Here is a 17,917-nt window from a genome sequence, read left to right as displayed (position 1 = left end):
AAAATATAAACTTCTTATTCTCCCCTTAACGGCCTAATTTTCTCCTCGTCTAGTTAGTTTTGGGGCATTCTCTGACCATCTGACATATGTGTGTGCTAACGATCACTCAGACCGTCCAGAAAGAAAAATAGGACGTGAGCGCTCACAGCAGGTGCGAGGGCCTTTCCGACCACGAGCAACGAACACCGCCCCCTCCCATCACTAAGTGAAACAGACAGAAAACTTCTTTTCACAACACAGCAGGGAAAAATGATCAAAACGATCTTTTTAACATGGATAGACCATATTTCTATGTTTGCATCGGGATCTTTTTATGTTTTTAAACATTTTTCGAGCCAGTCATCTGAAACTTTAAACCAGGAAATGGTCAACAAAGAATGGAGGTCACATGTGTTCTGAAACGGTGAATGTATTCCTGAGCCAGCCCTTGGCTTCACCCTACGATCCCCTTGAGATTGTTCTCCCCTGCCTCTCGCTTCGTTTGAATTCCTCCTGCCATCGGAGTTAGAATCCGGCACATGGTTAGCATTTAAGTGAGACTAACAGGCATTTAAACCAAACATGCTGGCACGATCCGTACGCTGCAGCGAAAGTGCCAGGCATCAAAGCAACCATCTCAAAGTGAAAACAGACGGTAGGTTAATGTGCACACCGATCCAGCAGTCCGGCCAGGAGCACTTCTTAGCTGCGTGTTTAGTGGCTTGGTTTTTTAGGCCATGACAAAATGTCCCTGAAACCCAGAATCGAAACAGCCACATCAAAGCGGCAGCATCAAAATGTCATGAGCCCACAAGTATTTATCGAGAGAACGCTTGTGACTTCCTTAGTCTTCTTGGAATCAAGCACAGGCTCTGGGCTCAGAGGAGTGTCTGACATCCGCACTTGGAAAATAATTTCTAAAGTGCTTCGGGGCCTCAGCTTGCAGCTGGGGGCACAGGAAGCCCCCTAAGAACTCTTTGTAAAGATCCTATCCCAGTTTAAGTGGTCGCTGCATCCCCAGCACACCAGGAGAGCCTGAGGAGGGGACTATTAGAGAGTCTAACGCTATGTAATACTGTATGACGTAACACAGAGCTGCTTCTATGCCTTCCTTGTCCTCTGAAGAACGGATAGTTTGTAAACTGAGATGACACACATACACAGCTAGAGAAATGCTGGGCACGGAATGCACAGAGTAACAGTGGTGATAAAAGGATAACTGGTGTTCGTCGAATGCTGTGTGTCAGATACTACACTCAGTAATGAGGAAGGTGTAATCCTCGCTCTTAAGGGGAAACAGAGCATATCGTATGATGTCTGTCTGCTGTACATACAGGCCAGGAGACAGCTCTGCACAGGACGCTGGGAAATGGGCAGAACGGTCCCTAACCTGGCTTTGGGGAGGGAGCGTGTTCAAGAAGGACTCCCAGGAGGGGCTGATGCCAGTTGGATCTTAAAGGATGGATTTAATTTAAATGTCTCTATCCTCCACAGTCTGCAAACCCTGAGGGAGCAGGACTGTGCTCTTTAAGCCCCGGGACCAAAGGCTCCCTTGGGGAAATGTTTGCTCAGAGAAATTAAGTATTGGAAAGCAGCTCTAAAGGGCACCTTGCTTTCTCCTGGGAATGAGGCCCTTCCACGGATAGACGGGCAGCACACCACTTCAACAAGCCTCTTACTATTGTTGGATTTGTTCCACAAATTTCCATCGGGCTCATATTACAGGCCCTACACAGTTCTGGGTGCTAAAGATATCACAAAACACACAACAGACAAAGCCTCTGCTCTCACGGAGTGTACATTTTAGTGGGAGAACAAATACACGGACAAATACATTTCAAGTGGAGCTACCTGCTAGGAGGAGGGTGACAGGTGGGCAGGAGGCAGTGCTGTCTGGTACCAGGTGGCAGGGAAGGCTTCTGTGATAAGAGAACGTTTGAACAGAAACCTGCAGAAACTGAGGGGGTCTCCTAAATTAATTATGCACTTTGTCCAGAGCTTAGCAAATAAACGGAATATTTGCAGTTTGGAATTCCATCCGTCCAAACTAGAGCCTGGAGCTCCCACCAGACCAACTCCTGGTGTCCACGTGCTGGTTGTCAGCGTGGGCACTGATTCGAATTGAGTGTCACATCAGTCATGCTGGGCTCTATCACCACCACGTATATGATGGGCTTTCAACGGCTGTCCCGGCTCCCAGAGGAGAGGTGAGCCAGACACAGGCAGAAGGTCTGAGGTTACAACAGGCTGCAGTTTTCGCTTCCCTGGCAACGAGCAGAAAGGGCAGGAGCTAGTCTGGGTAAGTCCCCTGGATAAACACAAGAAGTTATTTCAAGTGTGCACACTTACCCCCTTGCTACTCTCACCCTCCCACAACCTGCGGCTGTGCGCACAGAGCCAAACAACAAAGAATTCGAAAGCCCAGGCGTGAGTTGGTTATACCGACTCCGTTGAGCCTGACGCTCTTCAGCACTGTTGGCCATCTCCATCTCTGCTTGAGCACCTTCTGGATGGAAGAGTTAGCAACGCCATTCCTTCCTGTCGGAGGTTCTTGTGACCGACTCCACCAGATGCCTCTGCGTGGCCCGAGAGTTAAGCCATGTGATTGATGGGCAACTGTTTGGATAATTAAAACTTTAACAATGAGCCTACAAGTTCCTTGAGCCTTAACTTCTCCACTGAGTGATTAAACAGCTGTTAATTCGCAGTCCCTGCCTCGTTTTTTCTCACGCAAGTCCGCACGTCCCGCTTCAACAGCAAGCTCAGCTAACCGCGCACATCCTCTGTGATGCAGAAGGGAGCGTGTGACGGGCTGGTGCTAAGCTTTAAATTATTCTCAAATCTGCTTCTCATTAGCATTCGATCTCCCTGGCTCTGCCAAGAGCTTCTAATAACAGCCTCCTTAGATGTGGTGTGTCGAATTCAGATTTCCTGCCTGCATGCTTCAGTGTCGCCTTATCTGGCACCAAATTCTTTTTTTCCTCCTTCACTGGTTCAATGAGGTAGCGACAGAACCTTCGCCAGGGAACCTAAAGGCAACTGGTGTGCCTTTGCCTGGAGGAGGTGAGGTCCGCAGTGGGCATCACCCATCCCGCCCTCTGCTGCCCAAGTCCACGGGGCCTGGGGAGGCGGCAGGGAGACAGCATCCAGAGACGGCCCGAATGGGGGACACGAGGTCAGACCCTCAAGAACAAAAATAGTGTTTGGTGAGGGGCTTTCCCCTGAGTGGTTGCAGTGTTTGGAAAACAATGCCAGAAATACCAGTGGTGTCAGCTCTGAACACCGAGCCCCACAATGTGGTGATTACAGCTGTGACTGCCCCGCATCTGGAATTTCCCCGGCTCCCCAAAGAACACCATTCTTGCTGTAAAAGGGACCGGAACTCCAAGACAGCTGGGCATTTCCAACAGCCCGCCAGTCCCTCACCCTTGCTAGATCCTGGAAGCCTGGTTTAACCGTCTCGAGGATGATCTTTGACCAAGAAGTCAGAATCTCTCTCTGACAGCGACCGTGTCCTCGCAGATTCTGTGAGTGAAACCTAGAGCTCACAACCTCCAAATGTCCTTCAGTCCCTTCTTCTGTTCACTCTTGGCCACTGGGTCCATTTCCTAGATCCCAAAAATACTTCCTGGAAAGGTGCTGCCAGTGAACTCCGGACTTCACAAATGACACATCTTTTCCATAGCTTCTTCCTGAATATCCGATGGTCTGGCTAACGCACACAGTTTATGGTTATCCCAAATCATGACGGGCCTGGACCTAGCGGACAACACAAGATTGGAAGTCACGAGGTCTGGATTCTAATTCCAAGGCTGCTGCTAACTGGTTATGTCAGAAATAGTATGAGGATAAAACGGATGCAAAGTTACTTGACTGAAATTAACAGACAGAAAGGTAAAGTGCTATGAAATGATAAAAACACACTCTTAATGTAAGATAGTAATAGAGTTTAGGTATTGCTTTTTATTTTCTAGGCCCCAGGCTCTTAATCTGTAACATAAGAGGGTCGGGTTAGAAATTCTCTAATGTTCTACAATGCTGACATTCTCTAATTCTCCTGGGGGCGGAGGGTATTAACAGCCCTCAGTTCAAGATGTCGCCTCCATTCTATTCTGTCCAGGACTGAATAAGCTTAGAGTTTATCATGAGATGACTCATTTCATCAACCACGAGGGGACAGCCCAGTTGCTGCACCACCACCCTCACAGGGAAAGGCAGATGCGTGACTCAAGATAAGAGACAAACCATCAATAATGACAGCATTTCTTTATGTCTCTACCTCCACTTTTACCTTTCCTATCTCTACTACAAAAGCACGTTTTTCCAGCACCACTAAAGCTGAGCTAGGGGTCCAGTTTGGCACACAGTTCAGACAGGTACCTTCTTAACCGCCCATCCACACTTGACCAATTCTCAGTCTAGATTCCCAAGACGGGCAGGTAAAGGCCACGGGAATATGGTCAAACGGTGAACTGGCATTGGGACCAGCCAAGTGCCAAATTCACCACTAAATCGTTGAGAGGCCCCCTATCTTACTCACTCTCAACTCCTGTGGAATTGGAGAGGTGGCACTCACAGAAATATTCAAGATGAAAAATTGAAAGAAAGGAGTCTTTTCTCCATATCACTTCCCAGGCCAAGAGACCCAAACTGGCCAATGATGCGAATGGCAAACACAGAGCCAGTTGGGGTCTTTGTGTGTCCTCACACCAGCGGCAAAGAAAAAGTAGTAGGAGACAAAATTGTGAAGGAATAAATAAAAACGGCATTCATTTTGCCCAGAAACAGAAGTTAAAACATCAGCTGTGATTAGCAGCCACCAGAAAGCTACTTGGGGGAAGGCAATTATGACATGGCCACCTGATTCTTGGTTAAAAGCCCCCTTTTCCAGCTGTTGCTGGGACAAGGAATTATTTAATCTCTTGGACAATAATACCCAATTTGCTGGGTCATCACAGAGCTTCAAGAAGATAATACTTATGAAAGCACCAACAGAGTATTAACACATAATTGATACTACACTTTAGTTTCCTTTCTTTGTCTTAAATGCCTGAAATGGAGGAAAATGACCATTGAGACAGTTTATTTACAGTTGGGTTTTATTAAACCACTTTCACAACAAATGGTACTTGTGCTTTTTAAAAAAAAATCCCAGAAGGGCCCGAGTGGGTGGGGGCCTGGAAGTTCCCACGGCTATAAGCTTCCACATGGAATGACTGAACAGCCTCTCAGAGAACAGCAGGCGTTCAGCCTTAAGTATAAACCTCTGGACTTTTGTGATCCTCCCCTGGGCAGAGACTTAAGCCAGCCTCGACCCAGTGGATTTGCTCATTTCCAGAAAATCTCATCACCCAAGACAGAAATGAGACACCAAGGAACTGTGAACCTCCGGGCCCGAGTGACAGCCTGGGGTGGGGTGTTTGATCATCCCAAATTGGGAAACTCTTCTAAAAATAAAGGTTACACCATAGCCCAGGAGCACACTGGCCAGCCCAGTCCCCAGATGCACGTCAGTTCTGAAGTAATTGCTATCCCCCTCTGGTCCTTGGAACAACATGAAAATACATTTGAAAACTTCACACAACTCCAATAAATGGGGGCGATCCCGCAGCTCACCTGTACTTGTCTGTGCTGACTTCTCAAGGTGTTGACTATCACAATTTACTTGTCTGTTTCCATTCTGGAATATAAACTCTTTGAGGGCAGGATCTTAACTTATTTGACTCTGTCTCCCCCACACCCAGCATGGTTCCTGGCATATGGCAGATGCTCGATTATTGTATGTTGAGTGAATGAATGGGAGACTAGACAAAAACATGCTCTAGTCACAGTGCTGTGTGACATCCAGTTCTAGGGGGTAATGTTCTGAAAGACCAGGAAATCTGAGAAGAGGAGAGAAAGCAGAGCACAAAAGCATGAACACTGGCATTAGAAACCCAGTGGGTGGCAGGGAGGGGTGGCAGCCACACACAGGGCCGGCCCTTCCCTGCTGGTGGCTTTGACCCAGCCGCCCTCCCCAAGACATGGTGCCCAGAGCGCACCCAGCACTCTTGGGGGGGATGGAGCCATGAACCAATCTGGGCCCAGCTAACGAGGTCTTCAGGGAGGACACAGGACACCTTAGGACCCAACTGCCAAGACCAACATCTCTAAACCTGGATGCTCCAGAGTGTGGCCCTTCTACCCAAGAGCATGCACACCATTCCTCGTCCAGGAGTCAATGGAATCCCAAGTTTGAGGAGCTCTCTTGATGGACAGAGCTCTGGACTTGGTCCTCAGGGCTGGGAGGTTCTTCCTCTGGCCCGTGGAGCTTCCCAGACCGAGCCTTCCCAGTCAGGCCCCCAGACAGGAGTGGCTGGGGTGTTGATGAAGAGGCTAACTAGCCACTGCGGTTTCAGGCACCAGCAGACACTGGGGGAGGTGCCCACTAGACGCAATTCTCTGGGCCTTTTGGTCGCACCTTACAATTGCTTTTCTTCAATGCAGTCCTCTCCCTTCTTCTGTGCGCCTTCTCTCCTTTTAGACCAAGCAGCCAACCTTGCAACACAGGGTCAGTTCCCAGCAGGAAGACGAGTCACCATCATGACCGTGCAATGGAGAGACTTCCCAGGGCTGGCATTTGAAAGGCCACACTGTGCATTGGTGGGCTGAGGTTTCAGGACTTGAAGGTTTCTCCAAAGTTCTTCAAAGTCACCCACTTCCGGCTCTCAGAGGCCTGAAGTTCCTCCTTAAGAGACCTGGCCCTTTGCATCCCAGCAGGGAACCCACCCTGAAGCTAGGAGGCCATGGGGAAGGCAGCTGGCTCAGTGACACCCCTGCATGATGCCCCTGCATGACGGAGCTTCTCAGACCCTCCCTGAGAACAGGCTGGGTTGGGAGAAACCCCTGACACCGGGCTTGGCCAGACCCACACCTGGAAGCCACAACCACAGAGGAGGGGTCAGGACATTGCAGATACACTTTGCCAACTACACGCTCTGGCCCTGGGTCAGTTCTGAAGTTGACTGTGTTTAAAACTCTGTGGCCTCCACAGGATTTCTTGAATGCTAGCAATTTTGTTTTTCTTTCTTACTTTTCTTTTTAATCAGGATGCTAGTTTCTCATGTGTGTTCAACTTGTGAAAATTAATCAGACTTGTCACTTAAGAATCATGTGCTTTTTTGTATGTGTGTTAGAATTGAACCCAAAGTTTGAAAATTAACAGGCAAGCTAAATTAGGGTTTTAGAAGTAAATATATATAATTTATCTAGCTTTGGCCCCCCAAATGACTAATTCCCATATTCGTGGATTTGCCAGCAAAAGAACAGGTGCTAATTTTGCCCAAAAGACAACTTATACTTTGGGAACATGTGAAAGTCCCCTTCAGATGAGGCAAAAACAGTGGGGCCTGGGGTGGCCCACGTTACAAGAGAGTGGTCTCACCAGCCAAAAAAGAAGTTCATGGTCTTTATCTTCCTCCTACACTTTTCCCGATAACTGCCAAGTACTCACCCGTAAGGCAAGTCTCGTTTGTCTTCCATCAGAAGAGCACCTGCAGGCTTGTGTCTTTGTGGTCACCTTTTAGATTATGAACAACGGCAACATTTCATCCCCTGAACTTGGTGACAAATAAGTTAATAGCAACTTAACAGTTGCCTAGTTCACAAAATATTTTCACATCCATTAACTTATTTTGTGTTGATGACATCCCTGAGAGGGAAGGAATTATTCCATCTCAGAAACGCAGAGACTGTCATTCCAGGAGATTCAGAAACTTGCTGGAGCTCACAAGCTTAGATGCAGCAGAGCTGGGGTTTGAACCAGCTGGTTCTGTAGGCAGAATTAAACTTGTCCGTCCTCTGCCTTTGCGTCCAGAGTTCTTTGGGCACATCCTTTATAAGCGTGTTTGCAGAATGACAGAGGCATTAAAACGTCCATCTCTACCAAGTCACTGGTGCCAGGAGACACACAATCCCAGCTCCTGGAGAAGGAAAACAGAGAGAGGAGGGGGCTGCTAGGTGAGGGAAAAAGCAAAGAGCTCTGGGAAGCCACCTCCTTGCTGCCTGCCTTAGATAATCCAAGCTCCTGGCCCCCTGGCCTCGGATGTACCATAGCGGGAAAGTGACATCCAGTTAACTGACTCGCCCCTCCCCTCAGCCAGAGCAGGGGGAGTTGTCCTGTTCCCGCTGACTCGGCACGTACAGGAGGTCCTCCAACTCCGCTTCTTCACCAGGAAGAACTCCCACCTTGAAGGGACTCAAGAGCCTGGTAATTGGTAATAAGAAGGATAAAAATGAAGAAGAAGATGATGATGGTAATGATAGCAGCGGCTGGTTATTCCATACTTACTTTGTACCAGGCGCTTTGCAAAGCATTTTTTAAGCGTGAACTCATTTAATTCCCGCAATAACCTCATGAGGTGGATATTATTATTAGCAACCTTTACTGAAGGGAGAACTGAGGCATAGGATGGTTAAATTATTTGCTCAGTGTCAGAATCAGCAGGTGGTAGAGTCTGCATTTGACCCCAGGGAGTCTTAAACTTGGAAGAACAGGTCAGCCCACTCTCTCCAGCTCCTCAAAACTTGCTTTTTATATTAGGTAGTTTTGTGCTAGCAATAAACATTGACACTGAACATTTGGCCAAAAGAGTGACACTGAACATTTGGGAGAGAAAAATCCAGAGAGAAGAAGGCTACCGCCTAATCCAAACCAGGGCCGGATGCAAGAGCTGCGCACGATCCTCGTGGAACCCTAAATTTCAGCCTTCCAGTCCTCCTCAACCTCTGGACAAACGATTATCTGGTCCAGAGGCCCCAAATCTGTCTCTGGATCACTCATTAAAAATAAAGATCTCCAAAACTTACGTCCGCACGAAAACCCACACCCAGATGTTCACAGCAGCTTTAGTCATAACTGCCAAAACTTGGAAGCAGCCAAGATGTCCTTCAGTAGTGAATGGATAAATAACTGTGGAACATCAGACAATTGGACGTTCTTCAGCGCTAAAAAGAAACAAGCTATCAAGTCAAGAAAAGACACTGAGGAAATTTAAATGCACATTACTAAGTGAAAGAAGCCAATCTGAAAAGGCCGCATACTGCATGATTCCAACTATATGACATTCTGGAAAAGGCAAAACTATGGAGACGGTAAAAAGGTCAGAGGTTGCCAGGGGTTGAGGGCAGGGCATTAATAAGAACAGCACAGAGGATTCTTAGGGCAGTGGAAACATTCTGTATGACACTACAATAATGAACACACGTCATTAGACATTTGTCCAAACCCATAGAATGTACCCCACCAAGAGTGAGCCCTGATGTAAACCGCAGACTTTGGGTGACAATGATGAGTGAATATAGGTTCGTCGAGTGTAACAAATGTCCCACTGCTGGGGGATGTTGAGAGTAGGGGAGGCCGTGCACGTGGTGGGGGCAGGGGGTATATGGGAACTCTCTGTACTTGCTGCTCAGTTTTGCTGTGAACCTAAAACTGCTCTACGAAAATAAACTCTATTGAAAAACACAGATCCCCACGCCCCATTCCTCAATATCGCAGTTCAGCATGTTCGGGCGAGTCCTGGACCTCTGGGCTTTTCTAAAAGCACACAGGCGACTTTGCTGACGACCAGAAAGTGCCGGAACAGCTGCGGTGAAGGGGAGCTGACTCATGGGTCTGGCCCCCTGCCCCACACCCTGCCCCTGCACAGCGTTGCCTCCTAGGACGCTCTTGCTCACGGTGAGCGGAATCTCCTTCCCTGTAGCCTCGGCCCACTGGTCATTTTCTACCCGGTGAAGCCATTTAATCCTAATAATAGTTACCATCAGGCAACATACTAGACATTTTACATGCATTATCTCATTGAATTCTTGCCACACTCTCACAAGGTGGATACTATTATTCTTCCTTCTTTATTGATGAAAAAACTGGAGGTCAGAGAGGTGAGGTCATTCGCCCAAAGCCAGGCAGCTGGTGAGTGGCTGAGCTGGGACTGGAACCCAGCTCCACCTGAGCACGACGCATGCTCTTAATCACGACACCAGCGCAACCCCTTCTGCAGCTGCTGGCCTCCCAGGCACGTGAAGGCAGCACTTCTGCCCAGAGCTTTCTCTTCCTCGAGTTCCTCACCATCCTGCTTGCAGCACCCCAAACCACTTACACCCCCTTACAACGTGCCTCTTAGACTGGACACAGCCCTCCAGTGGGGTCCGGCCACATCCCGGCTGCCCTGAGCCAGTCAACGGCAGGCTCCATAGCCCTCATCTTCCAGTTCATCAGCAGCTACCAGAGCCGAGACTTTGGACCTGCATTTGAAGAATGAATGGCAGTAGGTAACTTCACACTTGAGAAAGAAGTTACTAGAAATACTAGTAATAAATAGGAACCATTGATTGACGTTTTATCATGTATCAGTAGTAGGCAGAAGAACGCCCCTTCCCCCAAATGTCCACGTCCTCATCCCCTGAACGTGTGAATACATCAAGTTACCTGGCAAAGTGGGACTGAGGTTGTGAGTGCAATAACTGTTGCTGATTAACTCGCCTTGGGATGGGGGGCTTATCCGGGATTATCCAGGTGGGCCCCATGTAATCACAAGGGTCTTTATAAGTGGAAGAGGGACACAGGAGAGAGAAAGAACTAGTGAGACGGCGGCATGAGAGAGACTCAGCCCAGTGTTGCTGGCTTTGAAGATAGAGGAAGGGGCCAGGAGCCAAGGAATGTGGGCGGCCTCTAGAAGCTGTCAAGGACAAGGAAATGGATTCTCCCTTAGGGCCCCCAGAAAGGAACGCAGCCCTGCCGACACCTTGATCTTAGCTTAGTAAGACTCACTTCAAACTTCTGACCTCCAGATTTATAAGAAAATAAATTTGTGTGTTTTAAAACACTCAATTTGTGGCAAGCTGTTACAGCAACAATAGAAAACTAAGGTAGTACCAGACCCCAGGCTAAGGTTAAGATTGTACATTATTGTATTTGATGTTTACGATAAGCCGGAGAGGCACAATGGCAGACTCTGAGAGTTTCTTATCAGTACCCACGCCTCTCCTTCCAGAGCTCTGTCCAGAGGCAGCCCGACCAGACAAACACATGCCTCTCAGCCTCCCTTACTGAGATACGGGCAGAATTCTCCAACCCCGCCCTTCCTCACTTCTTCCAGCTTTGAGGGAGGGACTAGATAAACACAGGCTCAAGCAACGTCTTTCTCTCCTTGGCCAATAACCTGTTTCAAAGGCTGGTCAACATAAGGTCTCTAAATGAGCCCCATCACCCAAGGGAGCATTTCAGGGCCTCCCAAAAGACTCGTGTCTCTTCTTACTTTGGTTCCCTCTAATGAGCCACTAAATTTGTAGCTATTGATGAGTCAACTAAATATTCAGTTCCTGCTGATTCCAGCAGTCAACTCAGCTTACCGACTGCCTGATTCATTTCTGAACAGGTTTGATACGCTCATTTTACGAGCGATAAACTGAGCCAGCCCGTCACCACTGATGGGAAATCCTCTCACCAGGAAAACTCCTTCTTAAGAGAAGAATGTGCATTTCTCGCACTCGTAGGTTATCGAGACAGATTGGTTCACAGCGCTGTGCGCTGACACAGCACTGTCGCAAGTGGATTACATCCTCTTTCATTATACATTGCTCCTTCTCGATAGCCAGATGCAGTTCACAGCGTTTGGGTTGTATCGCTTCTCCCATTAGAACCTGAAATCTTAACTGACTCTTTGATGTTGCCCCTTTGAATAATCCTTTCCTGAGTCCCCAACCTACTTTTCATGCCTCTAAGATTTTGCACTTCACATTTCATCCCGTTCACTTTCTCTCCTTAGTGTCTGAATGTCTTTCCCACTAGACTTAGATTCTCTGAGGGAAGGGCCTGTATCCACTTCTGTACGCAATACATGTTAGGTGCTCAAGAAGAGCTTGTTGAGAGATAGTGATTTGCAGGTACTAGGGGGACCCATGTCTGCAGACTCTGGGAGGTGTCCTTGGCAGCAGGCAGGGGTCTTCCCAGCTCAGCACTGGACAAGACGTTCCTCCTATGGATTTGAATTTGGAGAGGAGCCTAAACAAAGCACGAGGAAAGGATGTATGAAACCCTTAGCCTGGAAGTCTATCAGAAGCTCAAACCAACATCCAGTGACCTTGCCAAAAGCAACCAGGGCTTCTCATTACAACAAGCGGTCATCACGACCTTTTATGCACCTCCTGAAGTCGTTCCAGCAGGACCTCTGCTCGACACCCCTGGAAGTGATCCAGTTTCATTGGCCATTGGACCACACTACCACTTCACCCCATGGCAACGGAGGTGAAAGTCCTTCATCCCAGGTGCTTGGGAAGAAAGGCTCAATCTGGCCCAACTCATAAAATCTTTAATGTGTTTTTGAGCACAGTTTCTTCTTGAGTCAGTGACTTATCTGGTTGGCTCTTAAATCATGACACCAAAGCAAGGATTGTATCTTGTCTTTGCTTGAATCCACCATATAATGGCATGCACCATGCAAGCACCTAATAGGTGGCCACTACAAACCGGTAGATGGAACTAAGTGCTGAGACAAAATATGGTAACAGGCGTTGGATAAGATCTGCAGTGTTCCTTGAAATGAGCTCCATGGACTCCAGGCCATCCTGGGGTTTGGAGCTAACACAGAAGTGGCAGCCTTTTGCGCCATGGGCAATTTTGACTCCTTCCTCTACCCACCAACTCCCTGCTACCCTAAGGCCACCTTCAGCTTACATTCAGCCCTTTGTCCCTTACTTGAAACCAGATGCAACCCCACAATCCATTACGGAGAAACCACTATTGTCCAGCTTGGGGAGACGGGGAAGAGGTTTTACGTCACACACCACCCAACAAACATGTAATAAAATTTCATTGTGGGCATCTTTGTTCTTCCTCCTCAAGCTCCCCAAAGCATCTCTCCTCTTTCTCTTTTACTCCATCTCTCACCTTCAGCTTCCCAAGCCCAGGGAGCAAAATGCAATGATGGATCGTACAACAGCTGCTCGACTGCTGTTCCTCAAGCGTGGTCCTTGGAGTGGGTCTCTCGCTCCATCCCTAGACAGCTTAGGAAGTGTTCACTCCCAAAGAGACCTCCTTCTCAGTCACTAAGAACATATGACCATCTCCTGTACTGTTACACCAAAAATAGTGGAGAGAAGTCACAGAACCCATTTACCTCCTTTAGGAAGGGTTCCTTTTCTTTACCGCTAAGCTTAATAAGCCGTAACTTTCATAATGTTAAGATAACGAATTGAGAATTAATTCTAAAACTTCTTTTAATGTGCAGTGATAAATTCTGGTAAATTGTTAATTATTTCCATTTTTCTGAACTAAACATCAATGCTCTTTGTTTCAAGTTTGTTATTGAAAAGGACTAAAGGTATTTGTCCACTTTCCTGCCTTAGTAAGTAGAGCCAAAGGAACATGATAAAACTTGAAGGAAACAGGCAAGCTTTTCCACTGGGAGAGTGTTGCAATAAACACCATATACAACTTTTGAGGTGTTAGTCCACATGACCATTTTTCTCCCTCAACTTAATTTTTTTCCTAACCAATTCTCCCTTTTAATCTCTATAAGTGCTTATAAACTGAAAGGTAACACAGAATTGTTGTTTTTAAATTTGAATTATTTAACAACATTTAAAAGCTAGTAGATTTCACATCAAAATCCAGATTTCTCCTTTCTCTTAAAGTATTGGAAAATCTAGTCATCCTGGAACCTAGATTTCTGAGTGACAACAATCAGCTAGGACTGAGAAATGAATGTCTTTTAGACAGACATGGATCTCCCAGTGTGCCACAGTACCCACCAGTCCCTATTGCCTCCCTCACACCAAGGCCAAGTATCAAATACCATTTGGCATCATACTGGCACTGCTGTTTTTCTGACAGAAGTGTTAAGATAAAAGTGAACGGTCCCCTAAATTCCCTTACATATCTGCCTGGCTCCTGTTAGGAAAGCAGCCACATCCCATTTAGTTTTGTTACTGTATAGATGCAGGCTTTCCCTACATGCTTAAATGAAATCCCCAAACAAGGGACGAATATTTATTTGCCAGGCTACAAAGTAGGTATAGTGTGGTTTAACAGAGTGAATTACGCTGTTGTTACTAAAGGCGTCACGTAATTTACAACTTCAAGCCAAGTCTCCCAGGGGACAAAACACAGAAGCAAGCGACCTTCCATCTCACCTTCCTGAGAGCAGGCAGAGGGTGGAGTGGGGATCTCATTGTCTTCTCAGCAGGTCTCCTTGTCATCAGGGACCCCAGGATTAGAACTCTCTAGAGTAATGATTGAGCATGTGCTGAAATGCTGAGAGTGACTTCAGCCTTTTGAACCAGTCTGCAGAGGGGGGCGGGAGGGGTGCAGATTTGGTGATTTGGATTTCTGCTCCTACAGTCAAGCCAGACAGCAGCTATGTGCAGCATCTCTTAAGAGAGACGTTTTGTACAACATGAGAAGCGATTGTTAGTCATTTTAAGATGAGCAAGCGAGATTAAGTAACTTGCCTGTTGTCAAACAGCAAGGACAGGGCAGAGGTGGAAATCAGACCCTGGTCTGTCTCTACCAAAAGCCCAATCCTTTTTCACACATTAAGGAAGCTGCAAGAACCTGGAACTTCAAGATGAGAGCAACGTTTTGAGAGGTTCCTTTAATTGCTGTATCATTGAATGTCCCAGGGAGTGCGTGTGTGCGTGTGTGCGTGTGTGTGTGTGTGTGCATGCACAGAAGGAACGGGTTGTTGTTTTGCATTGTTTGGTCTTATTTTGCCTTCTCATTCTCCAGTCTCACCAACACACCCAACCTCAACCTCACAGCTATTAATTCTTCAGGAATACCTATAAAACTTAGTTATTGAAAACTGCATTCCCCAGGATGTTGGGCATATAGGCAGCTTCAGGCCCAGTTCTTTCAAACTTCAGCCACAGCATCAGGAGGTGCAAAATCACAGGCACTCAACGACGTCACCGGGAACTAATTAGTGAGGACCCAGCATCCCGGGGCCTGTAGTCACTCTTCACCACTGGTTCTCACACTGCGCTGAGGATCCAGCCCCAGAGCGGGCCATTTTGCCTAACGCTATAGCTGAAGAAAATGAAGAAAAAGGATTTTTAATTTGAGATTTTCCTCCCAATATATGAGGCCTCATTTTTCAAAGAAAGGAAGATAGTCTGCCATGAATTACTGCTAGGCTCCCAGCAACAATGCAAAGCACATGGGATCCAGTCTCAGACTTTCCCCCCAGAAGACGAGGATGAAACAAGGTTTCTCAGCACTCCCCACCTAGCTCCCTTGGAAGGTGATCAGAGAGGTCAGTTCCTCAACTGCATGCTATTGAATAGCTCCTTTCACCCACTGGGCTTGGTTATCAATCACAGCAATGATTACACGCCCACCACTTACAGAGCAGACCAGCTCTGCAGTCAGTGACTTCCTCTGCTTGGTCTATACAACAACAGGCATATGGGGGCACTATTACTGCCCCCATTTTATAGACAAGGAAACTGAGGGAACTAATGTGCCTGAAATCACCCACTAAGCAGCAGAACCACAGAGGCAAACCTACCCCTACCTGACTCCAAAGCCCAAAGGTCTAAAGACTACATTCACGTCGCTGGGCAGCCAATTCAAATCCTCCATCCTTTGTCTGCTCTTTATAACTAGAGCTTAGAGCAGGAGTCAGCAAACCACAGCCCACCATGTGGCCCACGATGGCAAAAGTATTTACTATCTGACCCTTTACAGAAAAAGCTTGCTGACCTTTGACTTAAAACATGGTAAAGCAAACTCAAATGTTCCATCCTGGTTGCTGAGGTCTCTGCAGTGCTTAGGACCAGAGGGCTAAATGTCTTGTTTTTGACTCACAAAATATTTTTTCATTGATTTATATAAATGATCCTGAGTAATGACAGTTGGAAATAAATTTGGGGAAAAAGAAAAAAAAAAACCCTAAAGAGCTGTGGTTCTAAAATATCCACCACCTGGATCGCAGCAGGGCTGTTGGTTAACCGAAATCTAGGGAGGGCTTTACCGGTCATGAAGAATTTGGTCAATGGGTCTGTCCCACTGAGTAGATGAAGGTGCCCATGGGCCTCTCTCTGTCCATGTCGATGGGGGATTTGAGAGGAACCCTTCCACCGGCATGCAGCCAAATTGAAGACCAGCTGTTTAGATGGCTCCCAGCATGCTAAGCCAATGGGAATAGTGACCTGGTCTTTTACAGAAAAGACTCACTGACCCCCTCATTTAGCCCCTACACTGCAAACCTCTCGCTCTTGCCCACCACCTAGTACCCACAGCCCACCTCAGGCCTGGCAAATCAGGATACTCCATCCTCATGACCACAAAGATTCAGCAGTGGGATTCAGTCCTAAGACTTTTGCTAGAAATAGTGGCAAGAAGAAGCTGTTTTTTGGCTGAGGTTTCTGAGCTATCAGGATGCAAGTCTAAAGCTGCCCAGAGCCTACATGGAAATGACCTGCCTATGTTTGAAAATAGAGATGGAAAGAGAACGAGTCCTAATGATAAGATTCTAGCCTCTGGATCCAACTATGCCTGAAGCTACCTGTAGACTTATCAGCTAATAAACCAACACATTCTTTTGTTCATTTAAATCAAATTAAGTCAGCCTTCTATCACTTGTAACTAAAACAAAACAACTCTTTGAAATAGACACAATTCTTTTCCCCACTGAGTCTTATCTGCCCAAAGTTACAACATAGCTCATGAGTGGCAGAGGCTAGGACCCGGGTCTTCGCTGGGCTCTACAAGACGAAGGAACCAGGATTCAGAGCTCTCCAGAAGATCTGGTTAGGATGGGGACAGAACCAACAGAGTATTTTCCTGTCTTTGACGAGGGAACCTTCCAAACCACATCTCTGTTCTCTGGATGGTGGTTCTTTGGGGATCATCCTGTTTTCCACTTTGACTATCCCATGACAACGCCCAGTGGAGTACTGGCTTCTCATGTGGTAATTTGGAGGAAGCTATAATAAAAAGTGGTGTCGTAGCCATTTCTCAGCCTTTCATTCTTGCCATTCTTAACTGGGAAAAAAATCTGCTGGGGAGAAAACTCACCTCCTTCTGTTGGCGCATCCAGTTGTCCAGCCGTCAACACGTGCGGACAAGCAGTCTCCGTGCAGGAGGCGGGGCCGGGGCCAGGGCTGGAGTCACTAACACGTCAGGGCGGCCTCTGCTGAAGCACTCTCACCCACCTGGAACCACCCATCCCACAGGGCACTGAAGGGAGCAGAATTTGTCACCCCAAAATATGCCTCTTTGGCGACAGGATCCGTTTGAGCTGAAAGCAATGAAGACTCAGCAGACTCAGGAAAAAGTTTTTATGTCCCCTTTAACTGCCTAAATGAACCTAGAAAAGGGGCCTGTACCAGGAAGAAGGCTATTACCACAGACAACTTTTTCATCGGAGAGACTTTTCTGTGCGGCAGGGCAAACATTTGTTTCCCAAACATTCGCTCTTCTTCTCTTCCTGTGAATTTCCTTCCTCCCCTTTGAAGCCCCAGACCCCTACCCACTGGTTCCTTAACTCAGGATGGTGCGTGAGCCTCAATTGCTTGCCTACCTCTGGGTCTCATATCTCTGTGAGGTTCCCATACAAATACACATAATCAAATTTGTCTGTCTCCTGTTAATCTCTCTTTTTATTACAGGGGTTTCTCAGCCAAGAAACTAGAAGAGTAGAGAGAAAATCCTTTTTCCTCCTCTACAGCATTGTCTCACATTCTGCTTGGAAGAGAAGGACAGACTGCAGGACACGACATTTAGTGCAGGGTATGGAGACCCAGTCTCTCAGGGAGGACTTGGGTTGGCGTGTGACTCAATGCTATGCCTTCACCAGGTGGAGGACTTCATAATGAGGGCTAACCTCAGACAGGTGACCTGGGCAAATGCAAGACCCTCTGTCAGCACGCAAGACCCTCTGTCAGCACGCAAGAC

General features: G+C 47.3%; 1 protein-coding gene across 9 annotated transcripts in view; it reads right to left on the bottom strand.

The window, feature by feature from the left end:
• SLC1A2 (solute carrier family 1 member 2) overlaps nt 1-17,917 on the bottom strand; it is a 134,814-nt gene that overhangs the window by 55,874 nt on the left and 61,023 nt on the right. Inside the window, exon 3 of one of the 9 annotated variants that reach the window (XM_046643854.1) lies at nt 7,472-7,940. The exons of 6 other annotated variants lie outside the window; for them this stretch is intronic. In XM_046643854.1, coding sequence (XP_046499810.1) covers nt 7,472-7,500 — 29 coding nt within the window. In that variant the 5' untranslated portion in view covers nt 7,501-7,940. Of the gene's footprint in view, nt 1-2,421; nt 3,470-7,471; nt 7,941-17,038; nt 17,234-17,917 lie in introns of those variants that run through there. 2 more of the 9 variants (XM_046643859.1, XM_046643852.1) reach the window with 2 other exon arrangements.

This window comes from Equus quagga, chromosome 17, assembly GCF_021613505.1.
Source record: "Equus quagga isolate Etosha38 chromosome 17, UCLA_HA_Equagga_1.0, whole genome shotgun sequence".
NCBI lineage: Eukaryota > Metazoa > Chordata > Mammalia > Perissodactyla > Equidae > Equus > Equus quagga.
The sequence above is the reverse complement of the archived record's forward strand: the minus strand, read 5'-3'. Positions and strand labels throughout refer to the sequence as shown.